Genomic DNA, 20,811 nt, shown 5'->3' with positions numbered 1-20,811 from the left:
ATAGTAGTGACCTAGTTTCAATAGTTCACTCTTTAACCAGAGGGTGTTGTTTTTCTGGAAGTCTGTATTAGTTTCCAGTGTTTTGCATTTGTTCATTCATAATCCATATAAAACATGTAGTTGATTAAAAGTTTTGTCCACAGTATTTCCCAAGCTCATTTCTCAACTTGACTGGAAAAAAACTTTCTAGAAGACTTTGTAGAGAAACAATGAGGAAGAACTTCCAACACATCAAAGATCTCTGGTGATAATAGAATGACTTGGCTTGAAGAGGACCTTAAAGATCATCCAGTTCCACCCCCCTGCTCTGGGCAGGGGCACCTTCCACTTGACCAGGTTGCTCCAAGCTCCAACCTGGCCTGGAAAACTTCCAGGGATGGGCCATCCACCTGAATTACTCTGGGCAACTTGTTCCAGTGTCTCATCTCCCTCAAGAATGGTGGCTTGAACTTACATAGCAGGAATCATTTTTATTACCTTTCGTTGTGATGAGATGACTTCTCAACCATTTTCTAAGTCACAAATTGAGCTGAAAGGTTTTTTCCCCCATATCCATGCAGTGAAGTTTTATTTCTGGTGTTTTATTCCTGACTGTTTTTAAAGTAATGGAGTGTAATGGCAGTGTCAGAGGAACTGAGTTTTCTTCTAAGATGCTTCTCTGAAGTGTGAATCATAAGTGAGGGGGAAAAAAAAAAAAACATAACAAAGAAAAAGCACCCAAAACTGTTGCTCCTGCAGGAGCTTTGGAAGTTGATAAGGTGTCCTGACCAGCAGCTCAGGCCTTTTCTTGTCTGTAACTGGGATTTCTGACGCTGCTCCTTTCAACTATTGCATCTTTTCTCTTGTGTTTCTTACTTCAAATACTTTTGCAAATTGTGTGCTACTGAAATTGCTTTGTGGGGTTGTATTAAACCAGTCCCTTTGGCAAATCTTGTAATATCACTAGGAGTTGTAGTAGGGAAGAAGAGTCATCTTGGATTGAATCCATGTGCTGTGCAGCTTCACATTCTCCACCACTGGTTTTCAGCCTGTGCCTTTTTTAGGGCTTCAGAAGGATGGTCAAAGCAGAAGCAGGTTTGCAGGTACTGTCTAGAGCTATATAAGGCTGGGGAAAAAGGCTTTCAACAGCTCTTGTACCTCCACTGAGTGCCCATAAGGGTCAAGAATTTGGGTGGGAAGGGAAACAAACCTTAAGGTTTAAGATAGTATCTCTCATTATTTTTGTTAATGTATTCTATAAAGTATTTTTAATGATTGTTCTTAAATAGCAAGATTAACTGGACCAATTCATATAATCCTGGGCTAGTCTTCACTCTCACAGTCTTTGTTTTGAATTTGTAATAAATATTCTCATGACCTTTTAACTACCTACAGCCCTTAATGCAAACCACAGAACAAATTTTGTTCACTTCCTATACTAAGCTTTAACTACTTAAATTCTAATATTTTTTATAAAGCCTTACTGTAACTTTCATGAGCTTTGGCTCATTTACTGTCAATAAATAATGAAGACAAAAGATGATCTTGTCTTTGTGATTTTTTAATAGGTTGTGATGAATGGACTGACACAAAAAATGCTGAAGGGGATTGACTTCCTGAATGTGGGAATCGTGAAATGCCACTGTGTGTGAAGTGACAGTGCAGTGGAAGTTTGCTCAGTGAGTTGGGCCTTAATGTGGGCTTTTAGGGGGGTCATTTTGCTGATCCTGACCCCTTTCACTGTTTCCTGTGCAAGGTGCTGCTTCCTGCAGCCTATTCCTGCCCCAGGGCTCAGTCTGTGGCTGCCACCTCTCCCTGTGCCTGCAGTCACCTCCCACCCGGGGGAGCACAGGTGTTGCCTCTCCTTCCATCCCTGGGGTGATGGCTGCTGCCTCTGAACCGTTCAGTCTCCTGCCTCTGCAGCCTGAAGGGCTCCAGCTCCATGTGCTCCTCCCTGGGCAAATCCCCCAGCCCGGAGCTGGGATCGTCCCACACCTCGGCCATGAAGGAGCAGCAGCTGATGGTGAGTCCACTTGCTTAGGGGAGGGAATGGGATGGGGAGGAGCAGCTGGGTTGTACCCAGCCCTGGCATCCTTCAGTATCCTTACATATCGTGTTCTCCAGCTGTCTTCTGGTGTTCCTGGGCTCTGTGGTCCAGGAACCACAGAGAAAAACCCAGACTTGTGCTAACTGGGCATGATTTAAAACAAAAGTTGTGTATAAGTGTCCTGCAGAGGAAAAAAAATGTGCTGTAGGGCAGGTGAGGCTGGGTAACCTGGCAGGTGGTGATGGTAGTTAGTCCTCAGTGTGCCTGTCTTTTTGGGGTCTGACATATTCACAATAAGCAGCCAAAAGCAGCTGGAATTACAGTCCTGCATCTCTCTTTGTTGATCCCAGTAAGAGGAATGCTTTGAAAATGTAATCCTCTCCCAAGTTTCAACCTTCAACCCTGTGCCTCCCAGTTAAACTGAAGCATTGCTCTCATAGTGTGCTGGAACATGACTGGGGCAAACACAGAAACCCCTGCTCAAACTGGAATTGCTTAAAATAAAGTCAATAATATGTGGAATACCTTGCATTCCTCTCTAATGCAGGAAAAGCCTTAGTACTTGGTGTGACCCAGCTCCACATGCTGCTTATTTGGGTTTGTTTTCTTACCCTCACTGGCTGGGGCTCACAAGTACTGTGATTAACTGGACCATTCTGAAGGTTAAGGCTGTTCAAGAGAGACTTGCACGATCCCCTCTGCCTCCTGCAGAATTTGGGATTATGGTGTACCAGATAATATTTTTAAATGCTTTTAAGAGATTAGTTCAGCCCTTGGGAATGAGATGCTCATAACAGTGTCACTCAGCTGTGTTTAGGGAGATGATGAAGCTGCAACAATTAACTTATTCTTGTGAATATTAAAAGCTGTTCAAAGCTGAGGAGCTTACCTTGTACTCAGAGATGTTCCCAGTGAAGAAATGTTCCTTTGTTGCAGCTACTCAAAATTGGCTACTACAGTACTTAAGACTGGGAGCTGTTTGTGAAACCCTCATTTGATTGACACATAGCTTGTTATTGTGGAAATAAATCTGATTCCTATAGAAACTAGCTGCTTGTGACTGGTGGGGCTGTAGAACGAATCTGTTTTGATAACACCCACCCTCCTGATGCGGTGTTGTTCCTGTGCAGTGTTTTAGAAGCATCAGCTCTCCTGGCAGGAGCTGCAAAGGGGATGTTGCTGTGTTTTATGGAAGGGGAAAAAAAGCCATGGAAAAGTGAAAATAAAATTTTTCAAATCTTTGTTATTAACTGAGACCTCAAGGACAGCTGTTAGGTGGGATTTCAGATAGACCCTCCACCAGGCACACAGGTTTGGGATTGTGCCACAGCTGCAAAGTGAGTCAGGGCCAGAGCAGGACCTCAGCTTCAGGGGGCCCAATTAACCCCACAGCTGATCTGTGACACCACATTTTCTCTATGACTTCACATGTAGATTAAACAGGCTGAAATACATGTGCTCTTGTCTATTATTAATGCTGACAAATAGGTTGTGCCATTGTGTTTTAAATCTTCGAGTCAAATTATCGTCTGCGTTTCAAGCAAAGCAGTGTGTTTCTGGCTGATTGAGTTGTGGCACGAGGCACTGGCAGTTAATTGCTACTTTATAATCAGTCCTGCAATGAATTCCAGCTCCTGAGGAACCCTGTGGGAACTGCACAGATCAGGGCCAACTTGCTCTGATCTGGTTGAACAGGCTCATAAGGATTGCTACCTGGGATTAAACAAAATGGGTACTTAGTGAAATGCAATTCCCTTTCTTTGTCATGGATAACTTTAATCAGTGTTTTGGAAGCACCAGGGGAATCTGTAATCCTGCTCAGCCCTAGGACTGTTGGTACCACGGTCCCAGACCTCCGAAGGTTCCTGCTGGCAGCTGCAATGACACGGCTGAGTTCACTCTGCCACCTTCTCTGTCAATCAGTCGGAGTCTTGCTGTGTTAGAGGCAGAAACGGGGGAAGAGGGAGGAAGAATTTGTCAAGATAAAAGTGCAAATCACGAGAGAATGAACTCATTTAAACTTTATAAACTTCCTTAAACTTCTAGGCCTTAAAGCTTTAAGGTTTTGAGTTTGATCAGAAGAGACGCAGCGAGAAGCTGTAGCCCTTGCTGGTGGTGCCTGCTCAGAGCTGAGCCCTGCTGCAGGTCTGTCTGGGTGGCCTCAGCCCAGCCAAGCCACGTGTGTGCTGTGTGTGCAGGTGGCCCTTCGCATCCGACCCCTCAGTGAGGCCGAAGTGGAGGAGGGAGCCGCGCTCGCTGCCCGCAGAGTGGGCGAGCAGGTGAGCTGGGGACCCCCACCATGGGCACTGGGGACTCTGCCAGGTACCCCACGGGCCACCCCAATCCTCTGGCTCTTCTGGTCCGTGTGCAAGCACCTGCTTTCAAATCCTGCAAACCCCCTGCCCTTGCTGGGACACAGCAGGGGCGCAGCTTCCCGTGCAATGGCACCTCTTTTTTCCAGTTTTGCATTTCCCACCTCTTGCTCCCTTTTTTCAGAGGCAGGAATTGCAGGAGGCCCCCACTTACCTCTTCTACATGCTATATCTGTTTACAGATTTTTTTATTGTGTCCTTGTTATTTACCTTCATTTTCAATGTAAATCCCATTATTTTCTTTTGTGCTTCAGTTGATCTATCTCTGAACCCTTCCTGAACACACACTAATTCTGTAATATATCTAGTCTCCACTCAATAGTCAAATGATAGAAGCCCTCTGAAGCAAAGAGAACATGAATCTCTCTTTCCCCTTTATGGATTATCTTACAAATGCAATTTTTGTTTAGCACCTTACCCGTGAAATACCTTTTTTTTTCTTTTCTATTTTTAAAGCAGCCATTAATCTCACAAGGATATTAGTTTTATTTTTATACAGCTTATTCAGACTTGCATCATCTCCCCCAAGATCTATTTTCTCTAATGGAAATCTGGGAAGGAAATGTGCATTGCATTAGTCTGAGTAACTTCTGTCTACGAGAATGCTTTTCTCTTAATAATGCAAATAACTGTAATTATGAAAGCAAATTAATTGACTGGGCAATTGAAGTACTTAGATTTCCTGGTGTATTTTGATTTGCATTTATGTTCCCTTCTATTTTTACTCTCAGCTGAACTCATTTAGAACTGCTTCTGTCTGCTTATTAACTCTAACTCAAAACTGACTCTGCTGGTGGCTTGTTATGTTTTAATGCTTCCATACAATAGCAGAAGATTTGTGCTTTTAGAATACTGCTGGTTAGACCAGGCAGTAGCCCCAGGTTGGAAAAGGGCTCCTTGGATGCATGGACACACTGTGAGCAAAATTTTGGATGTTACAAGAGCTCAGTAAAAGAGGCCTGAAAGTGTTAGTAAAATGCTCCTAAACTTCTAAAGGAAACATGATGACCTCATTCTCCAAGCTCTGCTCTTGCCTGTCACAGTTGCATGTGCACATGATTAAGTGTCAGTCCCTCTTTTGCAGGCAAATCCTGCTGCTGAGGACAAACCAGGAGTTCCCTTTGGAGTTTATTCTTGTGTTGCTTCAGGTTTTAAGGCCTGGACTGGACCAGTGAAAACTAAAGAATTTTAGAAAAGCAACAACAAAAAAGTAATTCTGCTAATTGAAAACTTGCAAATCAAGGAGGTACTTGTTAGAGATTTGGAATTTAGCGGGAAACGCAAAAGAAAAAGAAAACCCCAAGTTTTGACATTTCCTGAACTCCACGGGCACCTGTCCTGGATACTTGTCTCTCTCCTGGTGCACCAATGCAGTTATTCTGTCAGTCAAATAGTGGTTGATCTGTGCTCTAATGATCTGTTTACCTGGGAGAGAGTGAAAGCTGCTCTGGAGCAGGAGGCACAGGGCTCTCTGTCCTTCCCTTGAGCCTTGAGCATCTCCTTATGAGCCATCTCAGTGGAGCAGAAACCCATTCTCCACAGTAATAATACACTCTGATAATCATGTACTAAAATAGATCCTAAAGGACTGAAAGGAAACAGAACCAGTTCTGTAACCTGCTGCAGCTCCTCTCCTACCTTTGTTTTTTCCTTCATAAAAGCCAGAAATGGAATGAAGTTTCTGTCCCTGAGCAATGCAGATATTTCGATCAGTCTTGCTGCACAAAAGGCCTTGGCAGATGACTTTGGGCAATGTTTCTCCTGAAGAACTTGACTATTTTCTTTCATAATTCCTGTCTGAATCGTAGCTGAAAATTGAGGTAAGAGGTCCTGTGTCCCCCTGCCTGCATGGGGGCCTGTTGGGTGTCATGTCCCTGCAGCCACTGCTCTTGCCCAATGCCAGCGACCGTTCCACTGCTCAACAGACCTTCAAAGCATTTTGCAGTTCTCCAAATTACAGGAGTTGCAACATCACTTGCAAAACCAAGTCTGTCGGCCTCAGCATTGTGTGTGTAAGTGTTTTCCAGGCAAAGCTGCAGTGCAGCATTCCCCTGGCCAAGGGATAGTGCTGTAAGGAATCCCCACAGGCTGTTAACCAAACCCAGACCTAATGTTTTGTCTTCTGACTTTGTCCTGTAACAGAGGGTGGTCCTGATGGATCCAAGTGAAGATCCAGATGACATCCTGCGAGCCAACAGATCCCGAGAAAAAACCTTTGTATTTGACATGGTTTTTGATCACACAGCAACCCAGGTAACAACCTTCCCTTTTTTTAATCCAAAGGCTTAACACTACAATTGTTTTCCCTGCTTAGAAGAATGTTTTTGGCAGGTGAGTAGAACTGCACAGCCCAGAGGCCACATGTCACCCAGATAAAAGGTGACAGTGCTGAAGGTGAGAGGGCTGCAAGGGTTTTCCTTTTGCCAGACAAGTGGGGGGAGACACGTGCAGTGTTCAGTCTGCCTCTGCCTCCTGCTTTGGCCTCCCCAGGGGCAACAGACCTGAGCAGGGATGAAGAGCTTTGTCTCCCAAGGTCTCTGGGGAATGAGATCATTGTCATGTTTTTGGCTCTGTTGCTCACACAGCTCTTCCCTGTGCCTCTGTGGTTTTACAGGCTCATGGAGGGAGCTCTGGTGCCCTCACTGAGCCATGTTTTGCAGACAGGTATGAGCTACACTGTGAGGATTTAATCAGCACCTGCATTTTGTGATCACCACAGCCTTGCTTCTCATAGCAGTTTGGTCATCTGTGTTCTCTTTCACATCCAGCTTCAGAGTGGCAGCCTTGTATGCAACCTAAGACATTTTTGGAGGCCCACTGGCAATTCTCCATAAAGGATAAGGTCATGGAGAGAATTTATTCCCTTCTTCAGCAGACACAAAGAAAAAGACACAGTATTTCATGTTCAGAAAATAATCATATTTAAGGTTATTTCTTTCAGTAGGCTCCTGCACCTTACCTGCCTTTAGAAAATTCAATAAACCTCTGTGCTTTTCTGCTCATTTTGATGATGTATCAGAATTCAAACAGCTTGAGAATCCTTCCAAAGCCCAGGAAATTTCTAAAATAAAGTGAGAAAATAATGGGGAATGCAATTAGTTATAGGATATTTGGACAACTGTTATGCCTGACCGAAAATCTGTGCTTTTTTGACTGAATTAGGAGGAAGTATATGTGTCCACGACCAAAAGCCTGATAGAAGGAGTTATTTCTGGATACAATGCAACCATTTTTGCATACGGTCCAACAGGTAAAGTAGTTCCTGTAGCTGTACTGCTCCAGATGAATAAAATATCACAGTGAAAGCCAGAAATATTGAGCCAATTAAGTGCTTGCTATGAGGACAAGAGTGAAGCATTAAAATACCATTCTCATTGGGAACAGTGAACCTCACTGAAATGCCAAAGTAACAGTGAAGCTGCCTTATTTGAAAAGTCACTTAATTGAGGTAGAATTCAGTAGAGACAAATCTTCCCATTAAAAGGAGGAGGTAATAAGGGCATCTGTGCAATGCTGGAGGCTGATCTCAGGAGAACCCATGTAGCTGTAGAAAGCATTTATACAGAACAGAGTATATGAAAATATGTTTCTCCTCTTGCTCTGAACACCTCGGTGAGCAGTTACCTTACCTGTCTGCCCATCTGCCCAGCCTCTGCCCACTCTTTTTGGATGGCATGCACCGTATCTCTCCTCAGGCAGTGTCATTGCAGCATAAGAAACTGGAGTAACTGGAGGAAATTGGGGGGTAAAGCACAGAAATCCCTAGGAAACCAGGTATCACTTGTTGTGGAAACTTTCTCAAGTGGAAGTCTGGCTTTGCTGCTGCCCTCTTTATCTTCAACAGGAACAGGAAAAACCTACACGATGCTGGGCACGGACAGTGAACCAGGGATTTACATCCGTGCTCTTGGTGACCTCTTCAAGGGCCTTGGAGCCACTGCTGAGGAGGTGGATTACACAGTCTCCATGTCCTACCTGGAGGTGAGGTCTGTGCTGCCTTAGATCCAGCCTCTGTGAAGCAGCTGTAATGGGAAGTGGGGTATCTGAGTCTGTCCATTGAAATGCAGGATCAACTCAACCCTAAGGACCCAGTGCCAGTCTCAAACCAACCTGCCATTTCTTACCCTCAGATCTATAACGAAGTGATCCGTGACCTCCTGAACCCATCCTCGGGGTTCTTAGACCTGAGAGAGGATTCCAGAGGCAGCATCCAGGTAGCAGGAATTACAGAAGTCTCCACTACCAATGCTCAGGAGGTACTATAGTCTGCAGTGAGCAGAAAGGGAGGGTGTTTGTGCTTTCATGCAGCAGTGCTTTAAAATTTCTTGACACTTTGCTATTGCCTGTGCTTACTCAGGAGTAAGGACATTTAGTAGCAGGACATTGGTGGGACTGGATTAATGTGATGAATTATATGAAAAGGGCTGATCAGGGAGTCAAGTGAGGTGTAGGAACCAGGGTAAAATCCCCAGCTGTCCATCTGCTAGCTCTGCCTCCCCAGGGTGCACCCTGCATTCTGGGAAGGGCAGGAGTGCTTTGATTTGTGTACCTGTGTCAACAACCAGTTGGAGAGTGAGAAGAATTAACTAAACCCCCTTGAGCAACACTGATGTGCACTTAAACATGTGCCTTGGACATGAGATAAGCAGGCCTCACAGAAAACAGCCCCAAACACAACACACCCGCACTCCCCATGAGCCACAGGGGGAGATCTGGGGAAAATCAACAGCAAACCCCTGCCTGCACGAGCAGAACAGAGTTTGCCAGTGCCCTGGGTGAGGGGTTCAGTCTGAGGGAACGCTGTGCTGTGGCTCAGGCAGAGCTGTGCACGTCCACGGGCTCTTCTGCTTCCTTCAGATCATGCAGCTGCTGCTGAAAGGCAACAAGCAGCGCACGCAGGAGCCCACGGCGGCCAACGGGGCGTCCTCCCGCTCGCACGCGGTGCTCCAGGTGACGGTGACACGGAGGAGCCCACGGAAGGAGACTGGCGAGGAAGTGCGGGTTGGGAAGCTCTTCATGGTCGACTTGGCGGGGTCAGAGAGAGCGGCTCAGGTACAGCCAGAGCTTGGCAGCTTTTGGTGAGACTCGGCTCCATTCCCTGGTCTGCTGTGCGGGCTCTGCCTGCCCTCAGCCCTGGGGTGAGGAGCAGCACTGTGCGCCTCTCTGCTGCTTCAGAGGAGTAGTTTGTACCTGAGACAGCCTGAAAATCATGACTCAGTGTGGAGATATTGGTGGTACCTTTTATTAGGCCAGCTGCAGTAATTGGAAAAACGTAAATCTGCTTTGGGGTTCAAGCCTTCCCTCAGGTCTGAAAAAACACAGCAGCAAATTTCACATCTGAAGAGAAGCTGTGGTTTATTAGGCAGGGATTGTCTGGGCTGTTGGAGAGAAAGCTGGTGCTGGTGGAATAGAGTGATACTGGTGGGTGGAAAATAAGTCAGCTGGCTCCTATGGGAAGGAGGAAATGCTTGAACTTGGAGAGGTGATTTGAGGAAGAGAGATTTTACATACCAAGTATCTTTACTGAGACCAGGAATTCTGGAGCGATGTAGTTATGCACCTTAATTTCTGAAATAATCTTTAGAAGGTAATTAATAGCTATCTTTTAAGAACTAAGAGGTCAAACCTGGGCCATTCTCCAAGAAACTTATTCCTATCAGCACCTCTGTGCCTCAGAGTGGGGTTTAACCCAGCACTTTCAGGTTGATTTTTGCAGGAGGCATTGCTTTGATATCCGAGCCTTGGCCCTGGTGATGCCGCACCTCTTCCTGAGGTGCAGCCCCACTGTTCTCAAGCATGGGGTTTGTCTGTCTGTCCCCCTTCCCACTTTCTCCTCCCAACAGACTCAGAACCGGGGCAAGAGGATGAAGGAAGGAGCCCACATCAACCGCTCCCTGCTGGCTTTAGGCAACTGCATCAACGCTTTGAGCGAGAGGGGCGGGAGCCGGGCCCAGTTTGTCAACTTTCGAGACAGCAAACTCACCCGCCTGCTGAAGGTGGGGCACAGCCCCCTGCACCCAGCACAGGGCTTGGCATCACTGCTCAGATCAGGGCTTGAGGGCTGATCCTTGACTATCTCTGTGCGTTGCCATTATCCAGCTTGGAATGCTCCTCCAGGATCTTGCGTGAGCTTTGCAATGACTTGGACAGAGCTGTGCCTGTTACATGTGATCTCTGTGATTAAGGAAGGACCTTCTATAGGGTTAAAGCAATCCTAAAGATTTGGGTTGTACATCTCAAAGCTTACAAGTGACCAGGGATTTCTTAAATTAACTTACTGCCTTTATCTGTTTTATCCTTTCTATAAGATTTGGCTGAAATTGGCCAATAAATTTGTTGGGCCACGAGGAAGGAAGACTGAGAGTGACTGTGTGCTGTCACAAGTTGTCTCTCCCTTAGGAAATCAGAAAGGCTGCAGACACACTCTTTGCCATGCTGGTTATTTTATGGATCCTTTACAACCTCATTTATGAACCTCCCCTCAAGCCTTGGTGCTGAGCTATCGCTGCTGCTGCATGACAGATGTGTTTTCTAGAGGATAGTGGGGAGGAGGAGAGATGGAGAGAAACTCAAGGCTCCTGTTGTGAGTGGAATTCAGAAGCTGCCAGTGCATTTGTGGAAATTGCAATTCTCTTGCAAAAATTCTTCTTTTGTAGCAAGTTAATTACTTATTGATTTTGCTGTTGGTAGTGAGAGGGCCTAATGAATGGTTTTTTACCAGCACTTCCTTCACTCTTAATTGGGATTCTCCATCAGAATCTCAATGAACTGCAGGGGTACCCAGACACAGTGGTTACCCCTGAGCAGCAGAACCCTGTCACATCCCTGCTAACCACACCAACATTGCATCCCTCCAGGATTCCTTAGGGGGCAACAGCAGGACCGTTATGATTGCACACATCAGCCCAGCCAGTTCCTCCTTTGAAGAATCTCGAATGACCCTGATCTATGCCTACCGAGCAAAAAACATCAAGACACAGGTACCAGAGCAAACCAGTCCCAAGGAGTTTGGGCTTAGCGGTTCAGTGAGGGTGGTGAGGCCCTGGCACGGGTTGCCCAGGGAAGCCGTGCTTGCCCCATCCCTGGAATTGTTCAAGACCAGGTTGAACAGGGCTTGGAGCAACCTGGGATAGTGGAATGTGTCCCTGCCTTAGAGATGATCTTTAAAGTCCCTTCCAACCCAAACCATTCCATGACTCTATGACTAAAAGCTTTCAAGTGGAAATAGAAGATGTGGTGGGTGAGGGGAGAACACACTTCAGGAGGGGGCAGTGCAGGTTGGTGTAGGGGCTCAGTGTGAGTGAGAGAAGAAATACAGATGAAGGGAACAGTGGAAAGCAAATTGTTTGGGTTGTGAATGAGAAGAGGAATCTGAAGGTGAAAAGAAGGGAGCAGAATAATGGAAAGGGAGAGGACGATGTGCCTGGTATGGATCTGGGTGCACACCACGAGGAATGATGGATGGAAGATGATGACAGTGTATTGGGAACGTCCCAGTGCAGATGCTGGGCTTGGAAGAGGAACTAAAGGCCTATAGCAGTGAAGAATAAAATGGAGAGGTTCATGGGGTGAAGGAAGATGAACAGTGATCTACAACAAGGTTTTCTTTCCTTCTGGATCTGTGTGTTTAGCCTGTGGACACAGGCTCCCTGGCTTTTCTCTGTCATATTTTGGGAATTTCCAAGGATTAGGGAAAACCACTAACTTAATCTCCCCACTCACGAGGGAAAATCCTTTCCCGTCACAAGATTCAGTGCCCTCCAACTGAAAGCCTGGGTTTGTTTGCAGCTCTTGTATCAATCTTGGGACCAACACTCACCTATTCTGACTCCCCAGGTGAAGTGTAACCTGCAGAATATCTCCTACCACATGGACCAGTACACCGGCATCATCGCAGAGCTCCACAGGGAGATTGAGCGTCTGAAGGCAAGGGTCGAGGACCAGGAGAAGGAGAAAAGTGCAGCTGGCCCCAGCCTCGGGGTTCTGCAAGGTAGAGCCAGGAGCTGGAATGGTTCTGGGGTGTCTGGGAGGATGAGAGCAGGAGAGGAGCTGTGTGGGTGGGTTGTGGCAGTGCCTGGTGGGTCTCCGTGCAGACACAACTTGGGGAAGCTCAGCAATGCTTGTAGAGAAGCAAAGTGGAAAACACAGTCTGATGGGCAGTGGAGGCAGGGGGAGGAGCTGAGGTTGTTTTCCTGCAGGAGCCTCTCTCTGATGTACTGTGTGACTCTGGATATCACCCTTCTCAGCATCTCCATCAATGTTAAAATGTGTTACATTTCACAAACCCGCCCTTGAAAAGAGATTTGACATCAAATGGTGGCATTTGCTGGGGGAAGTCCTGTCTGTCACAGAGAGGTGACTGAGTTGTTGTAGCCTGCGTCATCGTGGGCTCTGAGGCTGTGTCAGGACACCGAGCTCTGCTCTATGGTTCGTTGCTTGTAATTAAAGAAAGAAAAAAACAGAGAGACAGGCAGGGCGAAGATTTTAAAACACTGATTGTTCTGCCCTAGGGATTGTTCCTTTTGTCAGTGAACCTGGCAAGAAATGAAATAAAAATAGTCAAGTTCGCTGACAGACTAGACATGAGATATAATAGGCCTCTGCTACCAGTACCCAAGGTCATTTCTAGATAACAAGCACAGAAAACCTTTTTGGTTTTGGTGGGTGTAAAGGCAGAAGAGATGTCCCTGCAATGCAGTATCCTCTTAATATTCACAAAAGCATGGCAATGAGCCCTATTTATTGCTAATAATATAAAGCTATACCAGATTTCTTCAGCACGTGCTGAACTTGACAAGACTGCAGAATGAGGCAGAGTCCTGTAAATGAATGTCTTTTAACATGTGGCTTGGTCCCAGAGTAGTTTTTGGGGGGATTTCACAGAATTTCACCTGACCTAATGTCAGCTCAGAAATGTCTTTTCCTGCAGCAGAGGGGCAGCAGGGCTCTGAGGCACCCAGCAGCCAAGCTATGAGCACCTTGCGGGCGCAGCTGATCGGGGCTTTCAGGGAGCAGATGGAGATGCGTCACAGCCTGATGGAGCTGGAAAACACCAACATTGAGCTGCACGTGGATACCTGCAGGCACCTCCTAACAATTGCTGAGTGAGTGCCTCCTTAGCTTCCAGCACAATGTATTCAGGGACCTCCAAACTCGCCATGGGAAGTGAGTAGGTGTAGCTCCATAAGGCAACCAGCACATATCGCATCGAGTTTAGGCTCAAGACTAAAAGTGGGGAAAAGCACTGTCCTTCTCATGGAAAGAACACATAGGAGGCCTGTCTTACAAATTTCCAAAGGGGGGGAAGCTAACTGTGCTCTTCTGAGTGGTTTGTCCAGCTCCAAAGCAGCCTGGACCACTTATTTCTGCCATGGAAGAACAAGCTGGACAGACACAATGAAGGGCTATGCACCACTAGAGCTATGTCACTATGTCCCAGAAGTTCCTTTCTTTTTCTGGCTGGCAGCTGGGAACGAGAGAAGGCTCAGGTTGCATGTAAGGATGACATGCCAGCAAAGGAGGAGAAAGGAGAAATAGTGGAGGAGGAAGACAGGGAAGTGGATGTCATGAATTCACCTGAACCTCATGAAGTTACAGTGGCAAGAGAAGAGATCAACCTGCTGCTGGCAGAACAGCGCAAGACAGCGGCCCTGAAGGTGAGGAGGTGAAGGTGCCCTTAGGATTTCTGGTCTGCCCCCTGCCTGGTGGGTGCTTGAGGGCAGGATGGCAGCAGCATAACTCAGAGGTTCATGTGGATTTGGGCTCGCACCACAGAAGCAGTGGGGCAGCTGGACTCCTAAATGATTTGGGGTGCTGAAGGAAGCAGCATGGAAAGATTGATCTTTGCATCATCCCTGTGTCCTTGTGGTTTTTAGGATGAGGGAAAAGCACCCACTGGGCTTGTATTACCTATAAGTGAGCTAATCCTTTCCATTTTGAGGGTTTGTCACTCACTGGTTGTTCAATTTTTTGGTAATTGCTTTTAGTCATTGTTTTTTTGGGTAGTTCCCATTAACATTTGAGTTCCTCTAGGCGAGGACTGTGCATCTGTACATATCTGCCATGACTGAAATATGGTGGCTGGTAGTAGAACAAACAAAATACAAAATACTTCTTGTAGATATTGCTTCAATCTCAGCATGAAGGACACAGCAAAGATTTGCTCAAATGCCTTTGTTGCCCCAAGAAGCTGAGCTGCCTTGGCAAACCCCTATCTGTCTTTTTCAGACAGAGCTGGAGCAGCACTTAGCAAATGCCAAGGAAAAAGCTTCCCAGATGGAGGAGTTTTTCCCCAGACAAATCACTAGTGAGGATCAGCAGGAGGTGCTCAGGCTTCTCTGCAGAGCCCATGAGCTTCAGCTTGGCAACACAGAGCTGCAGGCAAATACACTGTACAGGGAGAATCTATTGTGCCAGAAGGATTTTGTGATCCAGCAACTGCAGCAGCACTTGTTACTCTGTGAAGAAATTATTCAGCAGCAACATATGCTGATAAAAGGTAAAGCAGCACCTTTTCTCTTGCTTTGTCCTTATCTCCAAGCTTTGTTTTCTGATGGCAAACTGGAGAACAATCCATCCAGAAAACATGGTCTTGGGTGTCATGACTTCACAGTTCTCAGTTGTTTCTCTAGGAGTTATTTTTAAGTCTTCCTCCATATCTCTGCTCCAGCCCAGAACATTCCTGTCCCAGAGACACTGGAGAGGTTACACCACCTGCACCTCTCTGAGCTGGAGGAGGGGGTGCTGAACCGCCTGCTGCTGCTACACTCAGTGATGTCCAGCATGCTCAGGGTAAGGCAGAGCAGCCTGTTGTGCTGGAGAATTCACACTGTCCCATGATGTTGTCATGGCCATGGATTCACACACAAAACCTGGCTGGGTCCTGGTGCCAGTCAGAAGCTGCACACTGTTTTGTGAACATGTTGCCTGTGGAGTTCTACTCTCCTTCCCTCCTTCCCCTTACCTCAGAGAATTAAGGCTTTTAGCAGCACAGAAGCACCCAGGCAGTGCTGTGAATGACCCAGCTTCTGTTGTGTCAGATTTGAGAGAGAACTGGTTTGGTTGCAAAGAGAAAAGCAAAGGTTAGATGGCCAAACATGCAGCGCTCCAAGGGACTGCTGAAGGAGACTCTTACCCAGAGACATCTACTTGCTCATGGCACAGTTGTTATTGAGGTCTTCAGATCTTTCCTGACAGAATGGAAAGATGCTGCTGGCCCCTTTTTCTTTGGAAAACAGTGTTTTGAGACAGTAAGGGGCTGCCAGGAAATTGCCAGCCTTCAGCAGGGAGTCCAAGCACCAGCGTCTCCTGTTTATTATGATTGTCTAGAATGAACAGGGCAAGGGGTTGGGTTTCACCTTGAATAATAAACTTAATGTTAGTCATGTTGTTATATGAGAAATTAAACTACTCTGAGTGCCCCTCTACAGGAGGGGAGCAAATAGCAGGTGGCTGGAACTATGCAGAAGCACGTGGGGTATCAAGGGTGTCTTTGTGATGCAGGCTGAGAGCCTGGGCTGCAGAAGGGGCTTTACAGTGAGGAAAAATCTGCTGAGGGTCTCATTCTTCCCTCTTCCTGCAGCCCCACAAAAGCCCTTCTCTGGATGTAAGTCAGCATCTGGATCCCAATAAAGATGAGATCAGAAAAGGTCTGCCTGGGAACATGAAGGATATTCCCTGGGGGGTGAAGTTTGACATTCCCTCTATCACCCTTGACTCAGACAGGTAATGTGAGTCTTTCTCTATTAGACTTATTCTCTAGGGCACAGAGACCTGGTAGCTCCCAGCTAAGTCCACAAAGCTGGGAGATATCAAACTGGAAGGACCTCTAGAAACTGGAATCTGCCAGAAGAGACTTTCCTGGTACATTGTTCTTGCAAAGCAGCTCCATGTTTTAGCAGGAGCCTTCTCTGCAGAGAGAGGCTATGGGACAAGTTTCAATTTGCTTCTGTTGGTGGGCAAGCATTTAAATCAAATAAAGTAGCAAAGTTTGTGAGGATCAAGGGACAAAATATCTCTCCTTCATGAATCTTGAAGTATTCCTTGCTGTGTTCATTATTATCATGTTTGCCAGGTTTCTGGCTTTCTCCACAGCTTGAGAGCTCTCAGCTAAACATGCTGCATCTCTCCCTGTTGATAAGGGGCCTGTGCTTTCATCTCATAACCTGCTGGCATATTCTGTTCACAGTGGCAGCTACAGATCAGCTAAAACAACACCCTGTAGGAAGGAGGGGTCTCTGGACACCCACATCAGCCCAACTTTCTCTGGTTTGCCAAAAAGCCCAGCTCAGCAGGTCAGTATAGCAGGAACTGAATTCAAGGTACATTTGATGTGGAAAGCACCTTGCTCTTGTGATGACAAAAACATACACAGCAGCTAAATATGTGAGGAAGGTGGTAAAATTGCTCCTAGAGCACTGGCCTTGGGTTTAAAACCTGGGATTTAACTTAGAGGCCAAGGCTTAACTGCCTTCTCCAATTTAGGCACTCTGTGTGACTCGCCCATCTCCAGTGTGTCCAGTTCACTCAGCACCCTGGAAGAGGAGGGACAGTTAGGAGCTCCTCAGTTCCTTGCTCACTGGTTGACTGATTCTGTAGCCATGGCTGTGTATGGGAGATACACAGTCAAAAAGCTTTGCTTTTGTTTCTCTGTGCACAGAAGTTATTGTAACAATATTTCAGGTGAAATTTAATGTCTTCCAAGTGTTTCAAAGTGCTTCGAAGGGGGAAAATATAAAAGCATTGAATGAAAAGCAAATTACGCTGCAATTGCTTTGATTTTTAGCAGAAACCAACAGATGTTGCTGCAGGGAAGTCGACTCCCAGGCTGCACTCCCCCACCTCTCTAGGCTTCCATGGGAAAAAGTCACCTGCAGACATTGCTGCTGTTCTGTGGAGTCCAGAGACCTTGGAGGAAATTGCCACCAGCACCAAAAGCATCTCCCTCATTGCAGCCAGTCGCCGCTCCAGAGCCCAGCACAGAGACCCTGGAAGCAAAGCCACCCCAGTCCACACCTCTGGGGAGGATGTGCTTGAGCTGAAGTATCCAAAGGCCAGTTCTACCCCAGACTGTCAGACAAGAGACAGGGCATGTATTGGAGGGTTGCTGTTGGAGCCCACAGCTGGGAGCCAGCTGTGCTCCCCAGCCAGGGGAGAGCTGAGGAGCAGGAGAGACCAGGAGGTGTCTGCTGGGAGGACAGCCAGAAAGAAAAGATCTCGCTCTCTTGAACCGAACTTCCACAGGGTAGGAACATAAACTCCCTTTGTGTTTCTTTCTGAAGGGGATGGGTTGAGCAGGAGGCATAGACTCAGTGAAGGTAGGGTGGTTTTTAAATACAGGAAGAGAAATGTAGTACAAACTGCATGGGGAAATAAGTTAAATATCTTTATTCTTCTTCTAAATATCTTTACCCTTGACCTCCTGCCTAAAGAGCAAGCTAAGCCGGTCAGGTGGGAAAGGAATCTTTTTGGTACAATGTGGCAACAGTCAGAGGTCAGAGACACCACCACTGAGGTTAACTCCACTTGGTGTCTTTCAGATCTCAAATGCTAAGCCCTGGACTCCCTCAGGCCCCAACACAGACACAGGTTGTGAGAACCACCTGCGCCAAGCCAGCCTCTTCCATCAGTCAAAAGCTGTGAGAAGTGTATCCATTGCCACAAAGGTCAGGGCTCCTGCCAGCCACCAGTCAGGTAGGGGCCAGAGAGATTTGTCTGTGCCCGACATCAGCTCTGACAGATGGTGACATCCTGCACCAGCTCTGTTGAAGATGGATTGTCATGTGAGAAATAAGCCAAAGTAAACGCTAATGATCAGAACAATTAGCAAGCTGATCTGATTGTTTTTTATATCGTCTAAGTAGATTTTTGATGGGTAAGAAAGCACATCCTTTGTAGGCCACTGCCTCAGCTATGCCTGTAACCTATGGGGAAGAATTACTGTTCAGTTGTGTTTATGTGCAACAAGTGATTGATCTCAGTTCAGTCTGTGTTTCACATCCAAACCTCAGCAAGGATACCAAGACATGACAAGCTGGGCTGACCATCTGTCAGCTTCAGTTGTTTTGCCTTGTGCAGGTACACAAGGCCAGGATGAGTTTAGGAGAACTGGACACCCAAATCCTATTGAAACATTGCCAGAATCTTTCCCCATTCTGGCAAGGGGTGTAACTGATTCTCCTTAGTTTTTCTAACTTTTTTTTTTTCTAAAAAAATGGTTAACTTTTGATTTACAAGGCTATAATTTATTTTGGCTAGCTATTAGCAACTCATACATTGCAAAATGCTTTTAAACTCTGCTCTGCTCGTACTGTTTATAACAAAGCTCTCCCTGCCTTCGACAGAGGGGACTCCACTCGAGGTGCTGCCAAAAGGCAATGCTCCTGCAAGTGCCACCCAGCACAGCAATGCTGATCATGTCAAAGGACAAGACCTCCAGAAACAAGTCAAGGGTGAGTGCATAAAATACCAGGTTGGCTGGCTCAGGAGGCACTGTGATACTCTTCAGCACTTGCTCTGTTGCAATCTGAACCAAAAGAGCTGTAAATGCAACACAAATGGTCCAGTTGGGAAAGCAGTCACATGAGCAGAGGTTTTGTGGCCAAGTTTTAAGCCTTTTTTCTTTGCAACAGATGACACGGGCAATGTTCCAGAAGGAACATCTCCCTTTTAGCCAAAAATAGCCTCCTAGGAAGAGAAAATAACATTTTCAGAGGTGCTAATAATCCCAGTCTAATCCATATGTAAAAGACAAAATTTAATCTCAGCTAGCCACATGTCAACATAACTGCTTCCAAGGTGTCACCTTGGGATCTTCTTCAGGCAGCAATGTGCAGATCCCAGTGCCTTTGCCAAACTCGGCCCTCCACAGCCTGTGGCAATCTGTCTCTTCCCCATTTCAACTGGAAATGAGACTCAAATTGAAGTATGAGAAACTTGACTAAGTTCTTCATCTTCCCTCGCTTGCAGGGCCTGCAGATGGTGCCAGCAGGCGGCAAAAGCCGCAGCCAGTCGCCCGCCTGGGGAGCCAGCCCAAGACTAAATACAAGTCACCCAGGGAGCAGGAACTCTTTGTGGCCCCAAGGGATTGCAATTTCAAGACTGCTGGAAGTCAAGGAAGTGGATGCAGGAGAAATGTGCCTTAAAATGTATTTTGGCTTCTGTGTCGCGATGCTGAAAAGCAGAGTGGAGGTGAGCAGGGAGGAGAAGAACCTTATATGCTGTATATGCTGTAGAATACTTTTTCTCTATCCCTACTTCAAGTCTGTCCTCTGTACTGTGTGCTCTAGCTGTTAGCTTGAGTTTAAGACAAGTAGGGTGTTAAGAGAGCCCAAGAGAGGCTCTTTTTCCCAGCACTGTTTGCCTCCCAGAAGATATCAGCATTGAGACCAAGTTGCCTTTTTTTTCCCAGGGCAAAGCTATGGATGCCACCCCTGCATCCCAAAGGCTCCCTAACTATTAAAAACAAATGTAAATGCCTGAGGAATAGTTTGCCCATTCTTCCCTGCTGTCCCTGTGTGTTGCTGTGAAGTTGGGAGGTGTGATGCACGCCTGGAGTGCTGTTTGGGTGAGCAGATGTTTGGCTGTGAGATTGCTCTAAGCTCTCCTGTATCTGCAGAGCATTTCAGACCTGGCTGCAGCCAGAGAGGCAGTGTGGTGATAAGTGAAGACCCTGATAACAGCTACTAGCCTGGAGGTAAACTGTGGGAATGTGGTTTTCTTTTTGGAACAAAAGTCTCCAGGCAGCAGCCTATTCCATAAGGGACTTATTAAATATAATGCAAATAAAATGGTTCTGGTCATTGCACTGAATGGTGACTCTGTGCTCCATACAGGAGTGTCTTCCCTCCTATAAGTGTCGAAGGTGACAATCTCAGGTAGGTTTGTGCTTTTTCTCAAGTGGAGGAAGAGCCTTTTTTTACAGCTGTAGCACTTGCAAAGAACTTCCTACATGCTCTTTCTGACTGGGCGACATTGTGCACGCTCCCTATTCCTCCATGAGCCTTGCTTTGCTGTGGGGAAGATGAGGGATAGTTCACCCCAGGGATGAGGAAGCTTAATTACTTGCATTTATTAATGTCTTAAACCCCTGAGGTGGGGATGCAATGCAGGTGTGTGAGCAGGTCCAGCAAGCAGCCCATTTTCCTTATGAAAGAGGAAGCAGAAGTGTGATGGTGAACTAGGTCAGGAACACTTGTTCCCAGGGCTGATTCTTCTGGATAAACAAAGATATAAAGAAAAAAAAGAGCACACAGATAAAATAAACAGACTGTGTGTAAGATAAACCTGTGCCAGCAGTTCCTGAGCCAAGCCCGGAACTACGCCTCCCTCCACAACCCGCAAGGACTCGAAGGACCAGAAGGCTGAACAAACCCAGCTCCCAGAGAGACGCTCCACGACCCCTCGCCCCCTTTG

At 46.6% G+C, this 20,811-nt stretch overlaps 1 protein-coding gene across 1 annotated transcript; it reads left to right on the top strand.

Moving 5' to 3' along the window:
* Positions 1-1,921: 1,921 nt before the first annotated feature.
* KIF19 (kinesin family member 19) lies at positions 1,922-18,778 on the top strand (the record flags this gene model as incomplete). Its single annotated transcript, XM_018067643.2, has 19 exons — positions 1,922-2,002; positions 4,225-4,305; positions 6,541-6,651; positions 7,561-7,648; positions 8,243-8,379; positions 8,529-8,654; positions 9,256-9,450; positions 10,242-10,394; positions 11,256-11,378; positions 12,235-12,388; positions 13,328-13,502; positions 13,865-14,054; positions 14,626-14,896; positions 15,068-15,189; positions 15,980-16,122; positions 16,586-16,691; positions 17,183-17,641; positions 17,937-18,090; positions 18,741-18,778. Coding segments are annotated over exons 1-19 (2,907 nt in total), but the record flags the coding sequence as incomplete, so codon positions are not given.
* Between the last annotated feature and the right edge of the window lie 2,033 nt (positions 18,779-20,811).

This window comes from Manacus vitellinus, unplaced genomic scaffold, assembly GCF_001715985.3.
Source record: "Manacus vitellinus isolate BGI_N305 unplaced genomic scaffold, ASM171598v3 scaffold_12_pilon, whole genome shotgun sequence".
NCBI classification, from domain to species: domain Eukaryota; kingdom Metazoa; phylum Chordata; class Aves; order Passeriformes; family Pipridae; genus Manacus; species Manacus vitellinus.
This window is presented reverse-complemented; position numbering and strand designations above follow the sequence as displayed.